General features: G+C 32.2%; 1 protein-coding gene and 1 pseudogene across 6 annotated transcripts; one reads left to right on the top strand and one right to left on the bottom strand.

Moving 5' to 3' along the window:
* Window positions 1-4,116: 4,116 nt before the first annotated feature.
* LOC111301676 (MLO-like protein 11) lies at window positions 4,117-12,007 on the top strand. Of its 5 annotated transcripts, none has more exons than XM_089744446.1 (15): window positions 4,117-5,052; window positions 5,934-5,991; window positions 6,141-6,373; window positions 6,553-6,669; window positions 7,284-7,344; window positions 7,594-7,688; window positions 8,220-8,294; window positions 8,673-8,758; window positions 9,122-9,171; window positions 9,428-9,468; window positions 9,700-9,870; window positions 9,992-10,053; window positions 10,332-10,399; window positions 10,485-10,545; window positions 10,919-12,007. In XM_089744446.1, the coding sequence occupies exons 1-15, from the start codon at window positions 4,918-4,920 to the stop codon at window positions 10,944-10,946; spliced, it is 1,341 nt and encodes a 446-aa protein (XP_089600572.1). In that variant the 5' UTR covers window positions 4,117-4,917; the 3' UTR covers window positions 10,947-12,007. The 5 variants fall into 5 exon arrangements, with proteins under 5 accessions (XP_089600572.1, XP_022753243.1, XP_089600569.1 ...); XM_022897508.2 differs by having other exon boundaries at window positions 9,992-10,027; XM_089744443.1 differs by lacking the exon at window positions 9,992-10,053.
* LOC111301941 (choline transporter protein 1-like) lies at window positions 11,315-19,104 on the bottom strand (annotated as a pseudogene). The gene is made up of 12 exons (XR_016327940.1): window positions 18,803-19,104; window positions 16,959-17,314; window positions 16,734-16,879; window positions 16,170-16,351; window positions 15,932-16,007; window positions 15,728-15,841; window positions 14,720-15,074; window positions 14,008-14,268; window positions 13,276-13,502; window positions 12,815-12,974; window positions 11,551-11,624; window positions 11,315-11,453 (listed from the first exon to the last, which is right to left on the bottom strand). The product of XR_016327940.1 is annotated as a choline transporter protein 1-like (transcript).
* Between the last annotated feature and the right edge of the window lie 382 nt (window positions 19,105-19,486).

The raw sequence follows: 19,486 nt of genomic DNA on the forward strand, positions 1-19,486 counted from the left end.
GATCGGATTTGATTTGATTTTTTTGAATATTATATAATATTATGAAATTTAAAATTCAATTCAAATTTGAACTAAATTTTCATTTGATTTAATTTGAATTGAGCTAAATTTTATCGATTATGTTCGTTTGATTTTATCATTTTTTAATTTTTAAATTTTAAATTTTTATATATTATTTTAATATATTTAAGTAAATTTTGATATAAAATTATTAATTTTATTTTATAAAAATTTAAAATATATATAAATTAAAATATATATTTTTTGGTTTATTTTTTTCAGTTTTTATCTTTCAATCTTAAATAAATTTAATATATACATTTAATATTCAAATTTGATCTAAACCAAATAAAAAAAATTGATCCAAACCTTAAAAAATAAAAAGTAACTTAAATGCAATTTAGAATTTCAATGCAAGTAATCTAGTTTAGACATTTTTATTGGAATTATAGTACTAAAAAAAGTATAAAAACAATATTTTTTGTAAACTTAATGCTGTGAATATTAGTAATTTTTTAGTGATATAATGAGATATTTCATCACTACATTTTTCAAGGATCCTTTATTATTTGAATAGTATTTTCATCATTTTGAAGGATCTTTTATGATTTGAATATTGTAAGAATGTTGGACCAAAGCTAATGAAAATCATCATTTGAAAATTTTATTTTATAAAACAATCATCAAGAAAGATGGCAACCTTGGTAAGAAGATAAACATACTTATGAAAGAAGAAAAATTTTACCCAAAGGCCACTTTTGGCATTCTCTTTGGGATTTCCATTTTTCTGCTAGCCAGCTTGTGTTACTTGTATTCAAGCACACTAATCTCATGCAAAATTTATTCATAGACTTAGTTCATATTTTCATCATATTTTCTTTTTAGATGGTTTGTATCTCGAAATTAAAGGTGAGTAAAAATCGATTTGAATTAATTAAATCAATCAAAACTGAATGAATTTGATTGAATTGGTTCAGTTTATTTAATTTTAATTATAATCAATTTTTTAAATTGATTAAATTGATTAACTAGGTTTTTTTTTTATTTTAAAATTGATAATCGAATTGATTAAATTAATCGATTTTTTAATAAGTAAAGATAAAAAAATTGAGATAAGTATTTTTATTTTTTTATAAAATATTGTTAAAATTATTAAATTTTTTAATAATTTAATTTGAATGATATTTGAGTTTGAATTTTATTAAATTAAATTTATGATTAAATAATTATTTATAATAAAAATCAAATCGATCAAAAATCAGTTCGATTATGATCTGTTATTTAAAAATTTTTAATTAATTTAATTATTTATTAAATAAAAATTAATTAAATCGATTAGTAATTTTTTTAAACAGATCCTTTCGATTGCTCGCTCCTAACTGAATGGTTAAATACCATCGATAGCGGCATAGTATTCACCACAAAAAGGTTTAGCTTGCTATTCTTTCTGCACTTTATATTTTTCCTAGTCCTGTTGTCTGTATATCTAAGATTTTTGGTTTTATTTTTTATTTCACTAAGGTTCTTGTCTGACTCTTTACTACTCCTTTTACTCTGCTTGTCTTTGAAAATTAAAAGATCATTGCTTCCATAGGTTAAACAGGTGTTTGTGCTCAATCATACTCCTATGATTGATATCATCATCTTCGAAATAGATGACTGCATTTGCTGTCATTATGCAGAAGCACCCTAGATACGTTGGTAAATACTAGTGCGAACACACGTACCTAGGAATAATATTTATAGATTTAGATGATTACTGTTGTTCATTGCTTTTGAGAGAACTCCTGAATTTTATTTTGTTACATTTGGTTGTATGCCAGGTTTTAAAACTCACCAGTAACAGCCTGTTACTCCAACTTTCATGCAATTCTTTAATTGTATGTTTTCAAATGAAAATTCTTATTGAAAAATATATTAAACCAAAATTAACAATTAACTAAAACAAGATTAAGAATCAAACACCAGATGAAAACACGTGCCTAATTTCGATTCGCAAAGATAAAAAGAGAACAAGTGAAGTAAAATTAAAAAACTTAATAAATAGTGCATAAACAGTAACATTTGGGACTTTACTTTCTATTTATTGTTATAAATATTTTCATGTTGATTTTTTTTTTAATTTAAGATTTTTTAGTGTTCGATAATTACTTTAAATTTTGATTAATCTAAAATCGAATCAAATCAAATCTCTTAAAAGGATAAATTTTTTAAAATTTATTTTTTACATTCACATAATTTAAAATTAAGATTTTATTCAAAGAAATCAAATTTTTTATTACTCATACCAATAAATATTGATTTTTTTGATACATTGATGATATTGTAAATATTTATTTATTTTATTTATCTTTAAATCAAAGCCTAAATGATCCAATTTTTCTGTTTTTCTTTTCAACAAAATAGAACTCAAACTATTGATATTATGATACTTGAAAATGATATCCAGTCAACACTTCAAAATAAAGAAGTAATTTTTTATTAATTAAATATATTTACTTATGTAGAAAAATAAAATGACTTATTTGCATCTGATTGAGACCCATTAGAAAAAAAAAAAATACTGATAACGATAATTCCGCCTTGATGCGCGTATGGAAGATTGTGGTGAAGCCCATCGCTTTCGTTTTGATTTTGTCGTAACAAAACAAGTTTGACTTTAATAATACGATTAGTATTAAAAGAAGATAGCAAATCACGTTAGGATGTCCATTGATCATGTTTTTTTGTCGGTCCGAGAAATTTCCTATTAGATTTGCTGGCTTGGCAAAAGAAAATTATGAATATTGTTGAGGTATTTGCGTTAGGTGAGGGTAAGATTTGTTAAGAGATGAGTTAATGAATTTGGTAAATTTATTAGAGGAAAATAACTTAGGGAGTGTCGGAATTAAAATTCTATAACGTGATTTGATGTTTAATAACGTTTTTATCAATTTTTTTTATATTTTATGATCAATTTTTTATTAATAAAAAAGTATTTTTTATTAGTATTTAAAATTTAAATAGAATGTAATTAAAATTTATAATTTAAAATATAATACGATGATATAATATAAAATAAAAAAATAATATAATTTAAAATTTTAATAATAATTATATATAAATTTAATTAATATAAAAACATATTTTATATTTTTATATTATTATAAATTATAACATATAATTTTTATATAAAATATAATTTAAATATATGAATTTAAATATTTTAATAAAAAAACAGTAAGAGCTAAATCTGGATCAAAATAAAATAATATTATGTATCACGCATCAGAGAGACCAAGGCTCAGGCATCAGAATCAACGCGTGGGATCCAGTTAGGTTTAGATTCTAAGACCTTGACAATACTGAGGTTAGCATTACATCTAATTTATGTATTTATATTTATTTATTTTATGTTTAATAAATATAAAATATAAAATTATTATATTATAATTTATATTAATATATTAAATAAAAAATATTTTTTAATTTTTATTAAATTTATATAAAATTTTTGTTAAATTTTAAATTTTATTTGTTTTATCGTTGTACTATGTTGTTTAAAATTACAAAATCTAATTAGGACTTAGCAGCCAATAATAATTTAATAAATTTGTTTTATAAAAGCTAGCTCCCGTTTTATTCGAGTCCTAAAACGACGCCGCAGAAGTCAGTTATCTCCTAACTATAAATAATTTCCCATTTTCATTGGAGGAAGACTAAAGTACGTCACTGTTTCAGACTTCAGAGAATCTCTCTCTCCCTCTCTCTTTCCTTTTGCATGGGACATCTAAAAAAGTTTCGTATTGTCAATTTTTATTGGTAAAAGAAAAAGTCTTTTTTAAATAGTTATATAAAAACAAAATAAAAATGGAAAAGTGAGTAGGGAGATCTCTCCTGGTGTAGGTCGATGTGCACCAGCATTGCCAGTTGGCAGCTCCTATTTAAAATTTTCTTTCCTAAAATTTTCTCAAAAAATTTCCATTTTTACATCACAAAAACTTAAAGAAGCAATTTTTTTCTTATAAAAGTTTCTCATTTCCACTTTGGGTTTTTCAAGCTCATTGAAAATTTGCTATTTTTTTTGCTGGAAAAAGAGATCTGATATAAATATGAATGTGGGTTCTTCAAGATTCTGTTCCTCTGGCTTCTTCATCCATTATTGATCTTTTTTTTTCTTTCTTTTTTGTTTTTGTTTTAAAAAGTGCAAAAGTTAAACATTTATCAGAGACAGAGGGTTCAGACTTAAACAAAAAAAAAAAAAAGCTTTGAATATTTGACAGGCAAAAAAGCTGTTGAAAATATTAACTCTGTCTTTAAAATTTTGGTTTTCTTGGCCTATAAGGGTAGTTTTAATTCTTCATCACCAACGCCACCCACCCAATACCGCGTTTTTGGTGTTTTCTCAGACTCAAAACTCAAAACAAGCTTCTACATTGATTTATGCTAAAACTTGGTTTTTGTCTAAAAAGCTTGAAAAAAGGAAAATAAAAACTTTTCTTTAGTGTATTTTTGTTGTTTTAAGTTGAAATGAGAAGTACCCTTTTTTTTATCCTTGCTGTAGTTTAAGAGAGTGTTGAAAGTGTTGAAGATTTGGTGGGATAGGTTTGAAGACTTGGAAAATTCTGTCTTGTTCTTGAAGTTGAAGATCATAGTTTGTTGGTTTTAGTGTTAATGTATGTAAAATAAGTTAGTCTAAGATGAGCGTTACAGTTGTTGTTTTTGAGATTTGGTGGGACAAATTTCTAAGACAGGAAAACATTTTTGTGTCTTGTTCTCGATGTCGGAGATCACAGATTGTTGGTTTTCTGTGTTTGCTTTAATGTGGGATTAGCGTAATTTAAGACACAGTTGCAGTACTTGTGTTTGAAAGTTTTTGGTGGGGGGAATAAGTTTGAAAGAAAGGTTTTAAAGGGTTGTGAAAAGAGTTGTTTAAAAATGGTGGAAAGTGTGGAGAATGATAAAGAAATGAGATCACTGGCATTAACGCCAACATGGTCTGTTGCTACTGTTTTGACAATCTTTGTTGCAGTTTCTTTGATTGTGGAGCGCTCCATTCATCGCCTAAGCAACGTGAGTAGCTGGTTTTCAGCTTCCAATTTTCGGTTTTTTTATCTTGTTTGTAGCTTTTGTTAAATAAATTTATGCAGTGATGGCTTTTTAGATAGAAATTCATTAGACTCTCATATGATAGGATAATGTCTTCTATCAATAATTATTTTGGACAACAAAATTCTGTTTGGTTTAAAATTGATACTTTATTCTTTAATTGGATGACTAAATGTGTTGCTGGTAGCTTATAATTGGTCTTTAAGAGGCTAATTATTGAGTATTGACAAAGCAATTTCCCAATTCACTGCAAAAGCAATTTGATTGTGGTGTCTATCTTGTACCTTTGTTGACAGATATGTGATCTGCAATTATGTTTTGTTTTGTTAGAAAGAAATTGAGTAAGATGCTTTTTTGTGATACAAACTTAACAATTGTGGACATTAATGCTCTTGCCTACAGACCCTTCCAGCTAGAACATTTTGGTATTTCTAGCATGTTCAACTTATTTTCAATTAAATTTAAAACCTTTCTTTCTTCTACCTATGAATACTGCTGTTGATGGTATATAGGTTTTAAGAGATTATGTGTAGGCAAGAGTAGGTTCAAATTTGTTAGATATGAACATAGCATGGTCATTTGGATTTTGGACATTATATGAAGCTATAGTTTTTGCTACTCCTTTTTGCATCAAATTGATCAACTTCTTTAAACTCTCCATTGATTAAGAAAGTAATTTACACTGACAAAATGCATTCACTCCAAAGATTTCAGGTGAAGGTAAATATAATTCTGAATAATGATATTGTATCACTGGACTGCTAAACATAATTCTTCTGGTAATGGGGTTCCTGGAATGTTTAAAATGGTTAACATCGTATGAATTTTCTATTATTTTGTTTCAGTGGTTAAGGAAAACAAATAGAAAACCTCTACTTGCGGCTGTTGAGAAGATGAAAGAAGGTATTTCCATATATTTCTTCCTGCAACTGATAATATTTTCTGATTAGGTGTTGACTAACAATTTTTCATAAACTAACTTCAGTTACCTTTCTTTTTGTTTGTCATATTTATGGTCGCCTTATTTCTTACTTCTGGACTTCTGTCTTCAGAGTTAATGCTACTTGGATTCATATCGCTCCTTCTAACAGCAACCTCAAGCACAATAGCTAATATTTGCATTGAATCAAAGTTCTATGATAGTACCTTTGCACCATGCACCAGGTCTGAGATTGATGAAGACCTTGAAGATAATTCTTCTAAGGAGCGTAAGCTTTTGACGGTTTCCAGTTTTCACTTATTTAGGAGAATGTTGAATGGCGTGAACCGGAATACCTGCAAAGAGGCATGTGACTAATCCATATATTGACTCCAGATTCTGCTATTTTAGTTTATTTTGTTCTTTTGTTTTTTGGCTATTGCATTTTTTTTGCTCTATGATCATGTTCTTTTAACTATTTAATTATATATGCAGATACTTAATACTCACATGATCTATCATCTTGAAATTATTCTGTTCTGCAGGGTCATGAGCCATTTGTTTCATATGAAGGTCTTGAGCAGTTGCATCGTTTTATCTTTGTCATGGCAATCACACATGTATCTTACAGTTGCTTAACAATGTTACTAGCAATTGTGAAGGTTGGGCCTTTGATTGTAATAAAGTAACTTCAACTAAAGTTTTACAAATATTGATCTCACTGTCTGATTGTTGTAGTAATTACATAGGTTCTTTGGATACTTGAAATCTTTCTTTCTTGCAAGCATATTTTGCATTTAACAATGCAAAACTTCTTTTTCCAAGTAGCTGATCAAATGCAATTAGTGATAAGGATGATACATACTAGTTTTGTTGTGTAAAGTATTTTTAGGCAATGGATTAGAGACAACCTGTCTCTTCATTTTTTTTCTTTTGGGGACTATTACGCAAATATATGCAGTGATTCTCCTAGCTAGGGTTGAGTTTGTTATTTTATTAATAGGCAGTTGATAACAGTAAGTACAGAATGTGATTATTCAAAGCCAGGGTTAATGGTTCCAACCTGTGTAAACACTGAAAGGAAAAAGAATAGTTGTAATATAAATACAGATGGTAAACAATCTTAAGCAATCTATTGTGCAGATGATTTGTTTCTGTCAAAAACAGTAGAATCTGAACTAAGTAAACTTGTTTTTATTTCTGATGAAAGCATGAAGTTAACAGTTTTATGTTGCTGTTATTTGCTTACATGTAGATATTGTTAACTATTTTGTAGATTCATAGTTGGAGAGCGTGGGAGGATGAAGCTCATAAGGACCAAGATGACTTATTAAATGGTAAGTTCAATAGTATATTATTGGTAGGTTCAGATAATAGTTGTCTCTGTTCATTTATGTTGATTAAAGTCTTCTGATGGAGAACTGATGCAGTAACTATACAGTTGCACAGTTTTTAAATTCCTGAGGATGGGTTTTGATGATTACTTTGATGTTTCAATACATGTGATCATTTGTGGCTATAGTTATGTAAAAGATCTTTCAATTTTTTTTTATTATTATATGATGATTGGAATTTACTTGCTACAGAAAAAGCAAGAGTCTCGATAATGCGAAGACAAGCAACTTTTGTCATAATGCACACGTCGAACCCCTTGACCAAAAATAGTCTTCTTATCTGGGTGGTAGGTACAGAACATTTCTTCTTGCTTTGTTTACTTTGAGAGTTGATTCATCTATTTCATTGTGATGCTCTTTTATTTGTTATTATTTGCACAATAATGCTGCAATTTTTTTGTGCTAGACATGTGCTACTGTTAGCTACTCATTCTTTTGGCATTATTCTCAATGAAGTTATAATTTATCATGGAAAAAGGACATATAATTTACTGGAAGGGAGGACAATGGAGATTTTCTCTATTGTAGAATTCATTCTCACGTAACTGAAAGCAGATCACATAGTTAAATTTGCTTTAAGCGTGATAGGACAATTTTAAGTTTCTTCCCAATTCTTCTTTTTAAATTTTCATACCTATCCTTTGAATAAGCAGTTCCTCCAACTTTTTTCTTTTTCTCTTGAGGTATGAAGGACTTATATAATAAATTTCTCGGAAGGGCATCAATTGCTTTAAACAACTTCAGTTATAGTTAAAAATGATCATTTTTTTCTATTATGATATTTATTTCTGTTATAAATTCTTATTTTCAATTAGCAGAGATGTTTCTTCCAACAATTTGTGCGTTCGGTCGATCGTGCAAACTATCTGACTCTCCGCAATGGCTTCATCATGGTATGTGTTATTTACAGTCGTATTTGTTGAAGTATTCCTTTTAAATTCAAGGAATGGTTATGATATTCTTGTTTTTGGTTAAAATTGTGGACCATGAAATAGTACAATCTGTACTTTTAAAACATGTTTATTTCTATTACTATTGTATTTGTGTGGTTTTCCTTTGACTGGCATGATTAATGGTATGGGGTACGTATATATTCTTGTGCTTCTATCTCATTATTAACATATACCATACTGAAAAACTTGGTCCCTTTTGTTCTTCCACTTTCTTTTCTTGTATGGTGAGGAAAATTTAAATGTGAAAATGTCTTGATGGTAAATTTCCCATTACAGTTTATGAATGTTTATGCCTTTTGTGTTTCCTATTCATGGCAGAATCACAACCTGACGTCAAAGTACGATTTTCACAGCTATATGATTCGTTCTATGGAGGAAGAATTTCAAAGGATAGTTGGTGTTAGGCAAGTAACGTTTTCATAAAAAACTTTCTGAATGTTTTCCCTGTCAAATTGTCCCAAAAGTCTGAGATTGCTCTTACATCATTCATATAAAAAACTTTCTGATTTTTTGGTTATTCCCTGGTGTGGTAAGATTCAAGCCTCACTGGGATTGTCCTATCTATTTTTTTTTTTTTTTTACTTTTATTTTTTGTTGATGCCACTAACTAGGAAATGTGTATTTTCTTTCCCGATTTGTCATACTTGAAACTACTATCAAGACCATGCAACTTATATTTCTATTCTTGGGTGTCATTGTGGGCTTCATGGTTGAGCGGATTTTAGGATTGCAGATTGCTAAAGTTCTTTTTGTTTAATATCCTGCAGTGGTCCACTTTGGGGATTTGTTGTTGCCTTTATGCTGTTCAATGTGAAAGGTATTGTAAATTGTAAATTGAGATTGATTTATTATGTTTATGCTACTTGGCTGTAATTTTACCCTGAGTATTTTTCATGGTTGTTACCTCTCAAGTGAGTCATTTTGCTGGTTGTTTGAAGTGCAAAGTAGTATGTAGGAATTACAATTCTCATCTTGTCGCGTATCCGAACTTTTGAATAGTGTGTGTTCATATTATAGGCAGTTCTGCCAACTCACTGGGTTCATGATTCATTGGCTATTTTCCATTCTTACAGGGTCTAATCTGTATTTCTGGATAGCAATCATTCCCATTACTGTAAGTCTTTTGCCTTTTCTTGTATTACTTTTCGAGTTAACTGTTATGATGGATTTCCTTGACTAGAATTTCTAATGGTGCTCGTGTATACACGGCAAATGAACACTTGAAGAGCCAACATAGTGTTGTACATACAGAAAATGTAGCTAGGGTGATTTCTAGAAATATTCTTTATATGATCTTAACCTATCATGTTATTCTGATTTTGTATGATCATAACTTCATGTGCAGCTTGTTCTTCTTGTGGGTGCAAAGCTACAGCATGTCATTGCAACCTTGGCGCTAGAGAATGCTGGCATAACTGGCTATTTTACTGGAGCAAAGCTGAGGCCTCGAGATGAACTTTTCTGGTTTAAAAAGCCGGAATGGTTGTTGTCCCTTATCCATTTCATTCTTTTCCAGGTTGTTATTTAGGGCATTGCAGTCAAGTAGAAGATTTTTGTACATTTCAGCCAGCCATAAGAAAAAGTTATTTATGACTTCCATTTCATAGAACTAATGTTCTCGTCTCATTTCTCCACAGAATGCATTTGAACTGGCTTCATTTTTTTGGTTCTGGGTACTTTCTCTTCTCCGACTGGATTGGTATCTAATAAGACTGCTGAGGATGATTTTAAGTTGAACATTGCACAATCTAAAATTGCCTTCAAAATTCAATCCTGTCTTATGATAGCATGAATCATTCTTGGTTGCTATATTTTTCTGACATTGGTTAGTTGCTTGTTGTAATTTCAGTGTCTGAACATGTACTAAAAAGCCCTCAATAGAACAGGAAATATAAAAATAACAATTGAACTTTGATATTATAGGCAGGCTATGTAGGTTCCTGGCATGTTAATTGCAGTCTGTTGATATCATTGCAGTGGCAGTTTGGCTATAATTCATGCTTCATCAGAAACCATACGCTTGTTTACATACGACTTATTTTGGGGTATGAGTATATTTTAGCTAGTCTTGATTTTATTGTGCAAATTTCAGTAATTACGGGTCCTTACTTGATTGTTCTTATCTCACAGGTTTGCTGGGCAATTTATCTGTAGCTACATCACTCTGCCACTCTATGCTTTGGTCACTCAGGTATTATAATTGTTCATTAACATCCCTTTCATTTGGAGAAAATAATAGAAGCAAATTGGAACATGAATAAATCACCTGTCTGTAGAGGATTAGCAGCTGAAAAAGTTGTGCTAACTACTGTAATCCGTAATTTGTAGCATATTGATGTCTGCTGATTCTTCAAACTTTGGTCGTGAGTTTTAACATTTTCTGACCTTAACCACAAAAAAGTAGGGCTTCAAAGTAACTTTTATGGTATTATAATTTACCTCAAATGTGCTATGTAAATTGTTTCAATGGCCAAAAACATTTTAACAACAGGTGATTTTTGTGCCTTTGATCTCATTTTCAAATGGTTTCCTGCAGCATCTACTAAAATTTTCTGTCCTTTCAGATGGGAACAAACTATAAGGCAGCACTAATTCCGCAACAGATAAGGGAGACAATCCACGGATGGGGTAAGGCGGCAAGGAGAAAGAGGAGGCATGGACGTTTCACTGATGATTCAACAATACATACAGAGACAAGCACAGTAATGTCACTTGAGGAAGATGATCACCAGTTGATTGATGTTCATGAAGATGGCAATGGTACATACACTGAGATAGAGTTGCAACCGCCACCTAATGTTACATCCAGTCCTTCCCCAGTTGCTAATGAAACTTCGAGCAGGGTTGGTACACCTCTTCTTCGACCATCTGCTTCTATTTCTGCATCAACCATCTATAGTTTTGAGAAGGATGATCTCCAAAGATCATCTTCTATGCCTGCTAGAAGAGAAAGACACAAAAGTACAGCAGTTGTGTAGTAATAGTTTTAGGTACAGGAAAAAGAGAATAACAAAGTGAATATTATTACTGTTTAGGCTTTGGTATGGTTCTTGAAAAGTAGGAGGAAATCATATGGAAAAGTGCTTGAATTTCATTCCCCTGTCCAAGATTCATGGGTTCACAGATTGTAGCATGTTGTTAAGTTGTAGCACGAATTTATAAAACAAAGAAATCTACACAAGGGCCAGTTACACACCGGCACTCTTTGGATTGCTGGGATTTCTGGAACTTGCCTGAGGAAATACTGTTCTTCAAGAGTTTCCCACAGTTCTACGCAATACCAAGACAATTAATGGCACAACCATTGAAACTCAACAACAAACAAGTTATTGCTACAGGGCTGGAGACACAATTCCTCCAACCCAACATCACAACTCTTCTACATTTAAGGGAGGACCCCATCAAAAATGTTGGGGAAGCTCTTAAACAAGCTGTTACTGGTAAATTTATGAACATTTAAGCAGGTCAACATTCAAGCTTGTTCGCCTCTACCTTCTGATTCCATGGCCTTTATACTTTCAGCCATCATTTGGTCTCTGTTATGTTTTTGTCTTTCGACAGTAACCATATAGAGGCCTAAACAAGATATTTTCATGTTCTAGGTTGTAATTTCCATCTTTTTCGAACAGAATTTAATTTCTATTTCTTCTGCAGTGGTTACAACTAATTTCATAGGATAGGACCAAAGATACTACCAATACGATAGTTGCACTTTAAATCTGCACATGGTAGTTTTCAATATATATATATATATATCAACCATGCCTATAAAACATAAGAACAATCTGATTGACTCATATGAGAAGAAAAATGGCAAAATAAATGGTGCACTAGCAGGGTAGAAAAGACCATTTTAAAAGTTAAAAAGAAGTTCGTAATTAAAGAAACTAATTAAATGGGCCATTGCTACCAGCTGGGCACCCATGATTTTGGGTAATATTTTTCTAGAATAAAGTGATCCTATACGTGAAAGTAAAGATGTCTCTGAGGAATAATGTCCCTTTTTGTCTCTTTCAATGCTTATGGTTCTGCCATAAAAAGTCGACTTCGTAAGCACCGCACATGGACAGTTGCCACCCCCATTAAAGTGAAATTTGAAGAGAATTTTCCTTCCTTCCTTAGGGGAAATTTTGAACAAAATAGATTCACCAATGGTGGCAGTTGAACCTTGCTGCGTATTTTTAAGCATGTTGGGATTAAAATTGATGATCATAATTCAACCTGATTCACATAAGAGAACTAAACACTGATGGTCATCATTTTGACAGGTGAGAGAAATAGAACATATTGTTTAGGACCACAAATATTCATGATCATTGCTATCAAATATATACAAGATAAAATGGTTAAAAGATTTATGCACAAAGAAACCAGAAATGGCAATGATAATGAGAATGTAAGAACACTATACATCGAATAATAAGATTATAAGATCATTGGGTTAAGTCTCTGCATCTCACTTTGGTCATTGAGAGTTTCAATGAGAAGGGGAGGTGCATGTTGGGCTGTCCCTTGGTGCTCCTCTAAATCCTGGCAGAACGAAAGAATTATGGTATTGATCGACATCTCCACCACGGCAAAGAAGAGAGTTGCAACTACATAACCAAGAACCCAACAAACCTGCAAAAATATAATGTAAGCAGGAACTTTATACAATCGTTATTTGAATAATTTTAGAAAACTGCAAGCAGCAAAAAAGTGATTTCTCATCAATAAAAGCTAGAGCTTAATATGTTCTCTTGCTCAAGGTGCATGTGTCACAGGCTTTGATTTTGAGCCTAGCAATCGTGCAGCCTTAGGCAGGAACTTACGTCCAAGTATGCATAAGTCAATCTTACTCACAGGACGCAACACATGCATGTATAAATGTCAATCTCTGACCTATAAAAACATTACCATAAATAATGAATAGATAGCATACCAGCACAGGAAGCAATGGGGAGGATATTTTGTTATGAGCAGTTCTATACTGGTGGGAATCCAACATTAGGAAACCAAAAATAGCACTTGAAAGGCTGACACACAACTTTCCAAAAAAAGTATAACATCTCCTATCACATTCACCCTCCCTATTCAAAAGATTTTATTCATGATCAATTCTGTTGCGATTGCAGAAGTCCTACAGAAGCTTTTCCCTGTTACAGCAATCTGCAAGAACAGTAAGTTAATACTTGAGATAAAGTTAAGAGTGGCAGGCAACAAAAAGTAAATCCAATAAATTTTGCCAAATAGATTCCTAATACGGTCTAATTGCAACCCGATAATAAGTCCTATAACAAAGTTCTCCAATGTGAAAAGAAAAAGTGATCGCAAAAATGGCAGTTGTAACAACAAAAGTGATAAGGATGAAAAAGAGACAGCTTTTGTTTGTTATTTGTTCTTTTACGCCTCATTTTACATCTACTATGCAAGTAAATAACTAAAGTTGGAGGATGGCATGTAGCATCAACTTGTTAGGTTTCCATGGGAAGGCTGGTCTAAGACATTTTCCAAAAAGAATAAGCAAATGTATATTTCATTCTCCATTACATTCCCTTTTTTTTCTTCCTTGGAGAATATCTGATAGGATAGATGGATACACAGAAAATCGTACAAGCTTTTGGAAAATGTATGGACATTTTCAGTTTTTGCAAAACTAGTTCTGGAAGATTACCATTATATAAGCATTGCGATTCACTGATTTTATTGTCCACTCAACACATGCCAAACATCCCTGTGAAGTACTATATCCCATCTTTCCAAACCAACTATCAGGTGTAGTACCAGCAACTTTGAGTGTCCAACGAATTGACTCAAGAATGAAACGAATTGATTCCACAAAGGATACGATCAATGAGCCAAGGGCCACAGATCCAACGCTGTATTGTATAAGGTGCTTCATAGAGGCAAAAACAGGAAGAAATGGGATCACTGGCTGCAAGAGTGAACCACAGGCATAATCAGGGAAGGGATAAATCATTGATAATAAATTACTCCTTAAGAGAAAAAGAAGAGAAAGAGAAAGAAAATTCTTAAGTAATGTAATGTCCACACCTATAACCATATGCTTTATTTTGTTACTATATTACTTAGAAATTGATACAAAATAATTGGTGTTATTTTGAAATAGATACAAAATAAACTAAAGAATGTGACAATCCTGCATAAGCTCTTCAAAGATCTTTGGCATTTGTATAAACCCATCCCTAGATTAATGAAGCTTCCAATTTTGCTTGATTCGTGAGGTTCTAAATTGTTTGCTGTGAGGCTGTCTACAACCATGACCACCGGTATAGAAATTTGTATATCGTAGAAATTAAATTGTTTGTTTCCCCATAGAAACAGCATATATACCTGTAAAAATATACAATGGCTTAGTAACTTACCAATGTTTCACCACGAGCCCAATAGTAAGAGGCAACACAACCCGCAATCACAGTTGAAGTGCACGCTATAAAAAATTGTGTAGCCCAGTAACAACCAAACAGGTGGAAAAGATGGCAACAGAAATATGAGGGGTGTAATGGATGCTACAACCACAGCAACGATCACAATTCACTTTTTTTGACACAAGATCATAAGCACAGCAGTCAGTATTACAGTTGTTCTGGACGACCTGACCAGAACTAACAGATGGAGGCCAGCTGATATCCAGAACATGTAAAAAATAGCAAGAACTGCATATGGAATGATTGGAAAAATTATCAGTGCATGAACTTCTCCTATGACCTTTGCAGCAACCTGCATACAATTGGAAGCATAATATCATTTTTTAGCTCTTTTTTTATATTATGAAACCAAAATTACCATTACAACAAAAGAAAAATAATAGAAAAACCAGACAACTGCATTATAGACCAAGGAAAAATGGTGAGCAAAAATAGACACTGGTACACCCAAAAATGGGAAAAATGCATGATTAGAAGGAGCTTTATCTTGTCTATTCTGATATTCCATTGGCAATGTCAGAACTCACATTATATTTAAACCTTCAGATGCTATAATAGGAGTTTAGAGGTTTTTATACTGCCTATAGCTCAATCTCATAGAAACATCCAGCTGGTGCTGTACAAGTGCTAGCCTAAATTAGTACTTGACTTCTAGGAAGACAACATGTAACTTGGCACTTCCTACCTCTGGACAAATTATTGACCGTAAGCCACAAAGAACTTAAAATCTAGGAAGAAACAAAATTGGAAGTCTTAACAGACTACTTTAAGCCACACTGGGAGATGCTAAGGCAACTTAAGTGATTGAATCATTTGCATGCTCCTAGATGCAGAAAGCACTATTTTTCCTTTTCCTTTCTTTTCAAAGCCAAGTTACCCAATGGTATTGGTTTCAATGTAAAGTTGTCTCCTGCTTACTACATATGATAATTAGATCATACTTGCCTTGAGGACTGATGTTGCCATTACGATGCGGCGTACAATTGCAATTGATGTTAGGATGGAAACAACCATAAAAAATGTCATAAGAATGGCAACAGCACGTAGATGATTAACTTCCTGAAAGAAGCAAATACTTAGTATGTAACAAAATACCAATATACCTATTATGATAAAAGCTTACTAACAAAGACAAAAACAATAACCCACCCGTCCAAAAATATGTATGCATGGATCATGCTCACCAATGATAGGGGAGATAGCATCATTCCCGATCCATCCAGCTAAAAGGCAAGAAGAACAAGATAAATTTAGCATTTTATTGAAACTAGTAGTTGTCCTTGCATTCAAATACATACAAAAATGAATTAGACCATATCTATTATAAATTCCAAATTTATGGCATCCAGTAAATAATAATAAGTGGTAAGAGGTATACTTCTAAACTTTTAAGTAGTAAAACATTGTAACTGTTATTATGATAATGTTAAAGAGGGCAACTGTGATCCAAGGCATCGCAGCAACAAAATGACGAATCATTAACAGCCACATTACTGAAAGAAATAGTGGCAAGAGCCCTCCACAAATTATCAATACCGCCCATGCTTTTCCAATATCAGCCATGTAACGCTGCAATAACCCATGAGATTAACTTTAAATTCTAGAACATGTATATTCATATTTAACAAAGTTGGATAATGAAACTTTTTGAAAAGCATGATTTATAAATTGTTTGACATAATAACTATGAAATAAGGAGCCACATGGGGGATAGCATTGCCCGATAACCAATAAGTTGACAGAACCTAGAACACACCAAGATAAAATGCGGAAATGTAGCAACAAACTTATTATATAGGCATAGGAGAGTGATCAACTAAGTATTGATACATTTCAAGGAGTTTACAGTACAAACACAACCCCCACCCCCCTTTTCATCCCCATCCCAAACAAGCAAGGCACGAAATACATCTGTGACAAGCAAAAAGGTACTGCAGGAAAGTAGTTCAACCTTTAAGACAGATGACCGAGAATTGATGGACCTGTGAATGGATTTATCTATTACAATATCCTCATTGATATGCACTCCACCCATCCGTTGCCAATGCCGCAAAGATGTGTTTGATGCACGAGCAATGAATTGGCAGCTCCAGTAAACTGAAAAAGCATACATAAATTCAAGAGATGACAAAAAAAAATCTATTAAACTATAAACAAGCATTTCCACTTTACCAACCATTTATACTCGGAAATATAACTGGGTAACATGGACCCTGAAGTTGAAGAGAAGCATTTCTCATATCTGGTGTAAGAAATTCAAAATAATCATAATTTCTATCAATCCAGTCATCCATTGAGAGGCGAATATCACCGTCTGGATAATCACAGACCCAATTTAGTGAATCTTCTGATGGAATAGGGCAATCCAACAAGCATAGACTCCGAGCATTAGACAATTTGAATTGGCTGTCCACGCCACTTTGATAAACCTGATTTGGATTCAACCAATAGTTGAGTTCCAACTGACGAAGGCTAGGTTGAGCATTTTTGTCACCACATAAATTCCCTTTATAGTCCATCCTGTATGTAAGCCTGATATGCATCCAACATAGAACAAATTATCAAAATCACAAAAGAGAAAATAGAAGAAGTTGAATTGAAAACATAGAGTAAGAAAGCAGATTAAGTAAAACAAAATTAAGCTATAACACATATGTGAATAGGCAAACAGCATCATTTAGAAGTTAATGCCCCAAAGAAATAGAAAGAACTGATTTGTCAGCAAAATATCAGCAATTTTCATAGGTTCCAAGGTAAAAAATTGTTTCCTAAATCTAAAAGGCCAAACTCTAAGATGAACTGTGTCTAATATTACTTCTAAGATGAACTGCTGATGCCCAAACACAGGTATGTCACCTGCAAATATCTGAAAAGTGAAACCTGACAATATATAGGTACCAATATTTTCCAACAAAAAATCCAAAAGTACAAAAAAATGCCAGAGGCTCACACATTGATCATCTCTAGCTTAGCAGCTAAGTCCATCAAACTCTCATTTTTAATCATGTTTTACAAACAGATCAATTACCTCGTTACCATTAACTACTACGAGTACCGTGAAACAAAATTCTTAAGCATCTACTTTTATTCCATAGACACTGCCTCTTTTCTGTTTAGAAAACAGACATGAGAATTATGATGATTTATCCTGTCAGGCAAAGTGCAGGTTGACATACAAGTGTGAACCGATGCAATCATTAACAAATTAAAACTTGAAATTAGATACTAGTAACATCTGAAAACATAATTAAGAACACGGTTTTAATATTAGACGATTGGCAGCTGGCAAGTATAACCTCTACATGAATTGTGCAACCACTAACTTCTAATTATCTAGAAAGGCCTTTACAAGCTAAGACAGCAATGACGCTATCCGCAGTTGTCATCTCTCTAAACAGATAAACATTTAACTAAGAATAGGTGATGGGTAGTAAACATCTACAATGGAGTCAAAAACTAGTATAGACCAAATTGAAGTTAAATTTTTACCAGTGTCCGACTTCAAAAGTCTCATATTTCCAAAATGTCAGTGCTTCAAATCCTAGTGTAACTTGGGAGTAATCCAAACAGTGCGTCAGCCAGCCTCAGCTTCTCACAAAATAGAAATAAGTCATGTATTGACTATTGTTCTAACCTAATTGAGACAGCAAATCTCAATTATGTGCCAGCCATTTTCTATTATTTTCCTCAATTTTCTTAGCAACCAAATAACAAAACTAAACAAGATACTTAATTGAGAATGCAGTGATTTTTACAATGCAGCAATAATTAAAACATGAAAACAAGTGAAAATACTCACTTAGTAAGCCAAAGATGTAGCTTGAAAAAATATAAAGAGACCCAGTAGAACTATAACCATAAAAAACCATTTAAGAGATAAACAAAACATTCCATAAAAAGACCCCCAAAAAATTACAATCTATACAAAAATAAAAGATACCCATTTTGAGATTCAACAAGAATATTATGTCGGTAAAGCTTATAAAAGGAAACAAAACAAACAAAAGAAAGAAAGTTTACCTTAATGGGTTTCCTTCGTTAAACCCAAAGCTAGAGTTAACAATCATAGCAACCCAAAATGCCATAAAAATGACAAGAAAAGCAACATCTCCACATTTCCTGTTGTGCCTAGTGATCCCTCCAATTTGTGTAATTCCATCACTTGATGGATATCTTCTTATACTGCTCCCAAAGGACCCTTTATTTAGAATGCATAAAGGAAGAGAATTTGCCGAGAGTGAGAGAAAAGGGAGGGCTTTTTGGAGAGTGGAATGGAAGCTTAAAGTAACAGGATATTTGCGTCTCTCCGCTATAGTTTCAAGAGTTTAAAAAAAAAACCAGAGCAAGGACAATAATGAAAACGAAGTGCGGTGGGAGGTGAGAATTTCTAGTGGAGCCATCTGCCTTCAGTTGATATTTTTGCTTCAGTGTGGTTCAAAATTTACAATTGATTTATTGTTATCCAAACAATTGCTATGGAGCCAAATGAAAGCAAAAAGTCTAATATTCTCGCCGCACTGGTGCTAAATGCAAATCCAAATGTGCCCTCAGATTTGGACAGTACGGTTGGCTTTGCTTGGGTGCCTTTTGTTTTTAGCTACTGTAACGCACCTGTTTTGATTAATTATACAGAGAAATTATTTCATGTGAAACGGATGGTATATCTTTAGAGGGTCAAATTGTGAGGGAGAGTTTTGTAATTTA

Source organism: Durio zibethinus, chromosome 15 (assembly GCF_047325235.1).
Source record: "Durio zibethinus cultivar Kanyao isolate XHJ-2024 chromosome 15, ASM4732523v1, whole genome shotgun sequence".
Classification (NCBI taxonomy): Eukaryota; Viridiplantae; Streptophyta; class Magnoliopsida; order Malvales; family Malvaceae; genus Durio; species Durio zibethinus.

Coding starts and splice junctions, on each gene's coding strand:
- LOC111301676 (XM_022897508.2), top strand. CDS start 4,918: ATGGTGGAAAGTGTGGAGAATGATAAAGAAATGAGATCACTGGCATTA. Junction 5,053..5,933: donor CCATTCATCGCCTAAGCAAC/GTGAGTAGCTGG, acceptor ATTTTGTTTCAG/TGGTTAAGGAAAACAAATAG. Junction 7,689..8,219: donor ATAGTCTTCTTATCTGGGTG/GTAGGTACAGAA, acceptor TTCAATTAGCAG/AGATGTTTCTTCCAACAATT.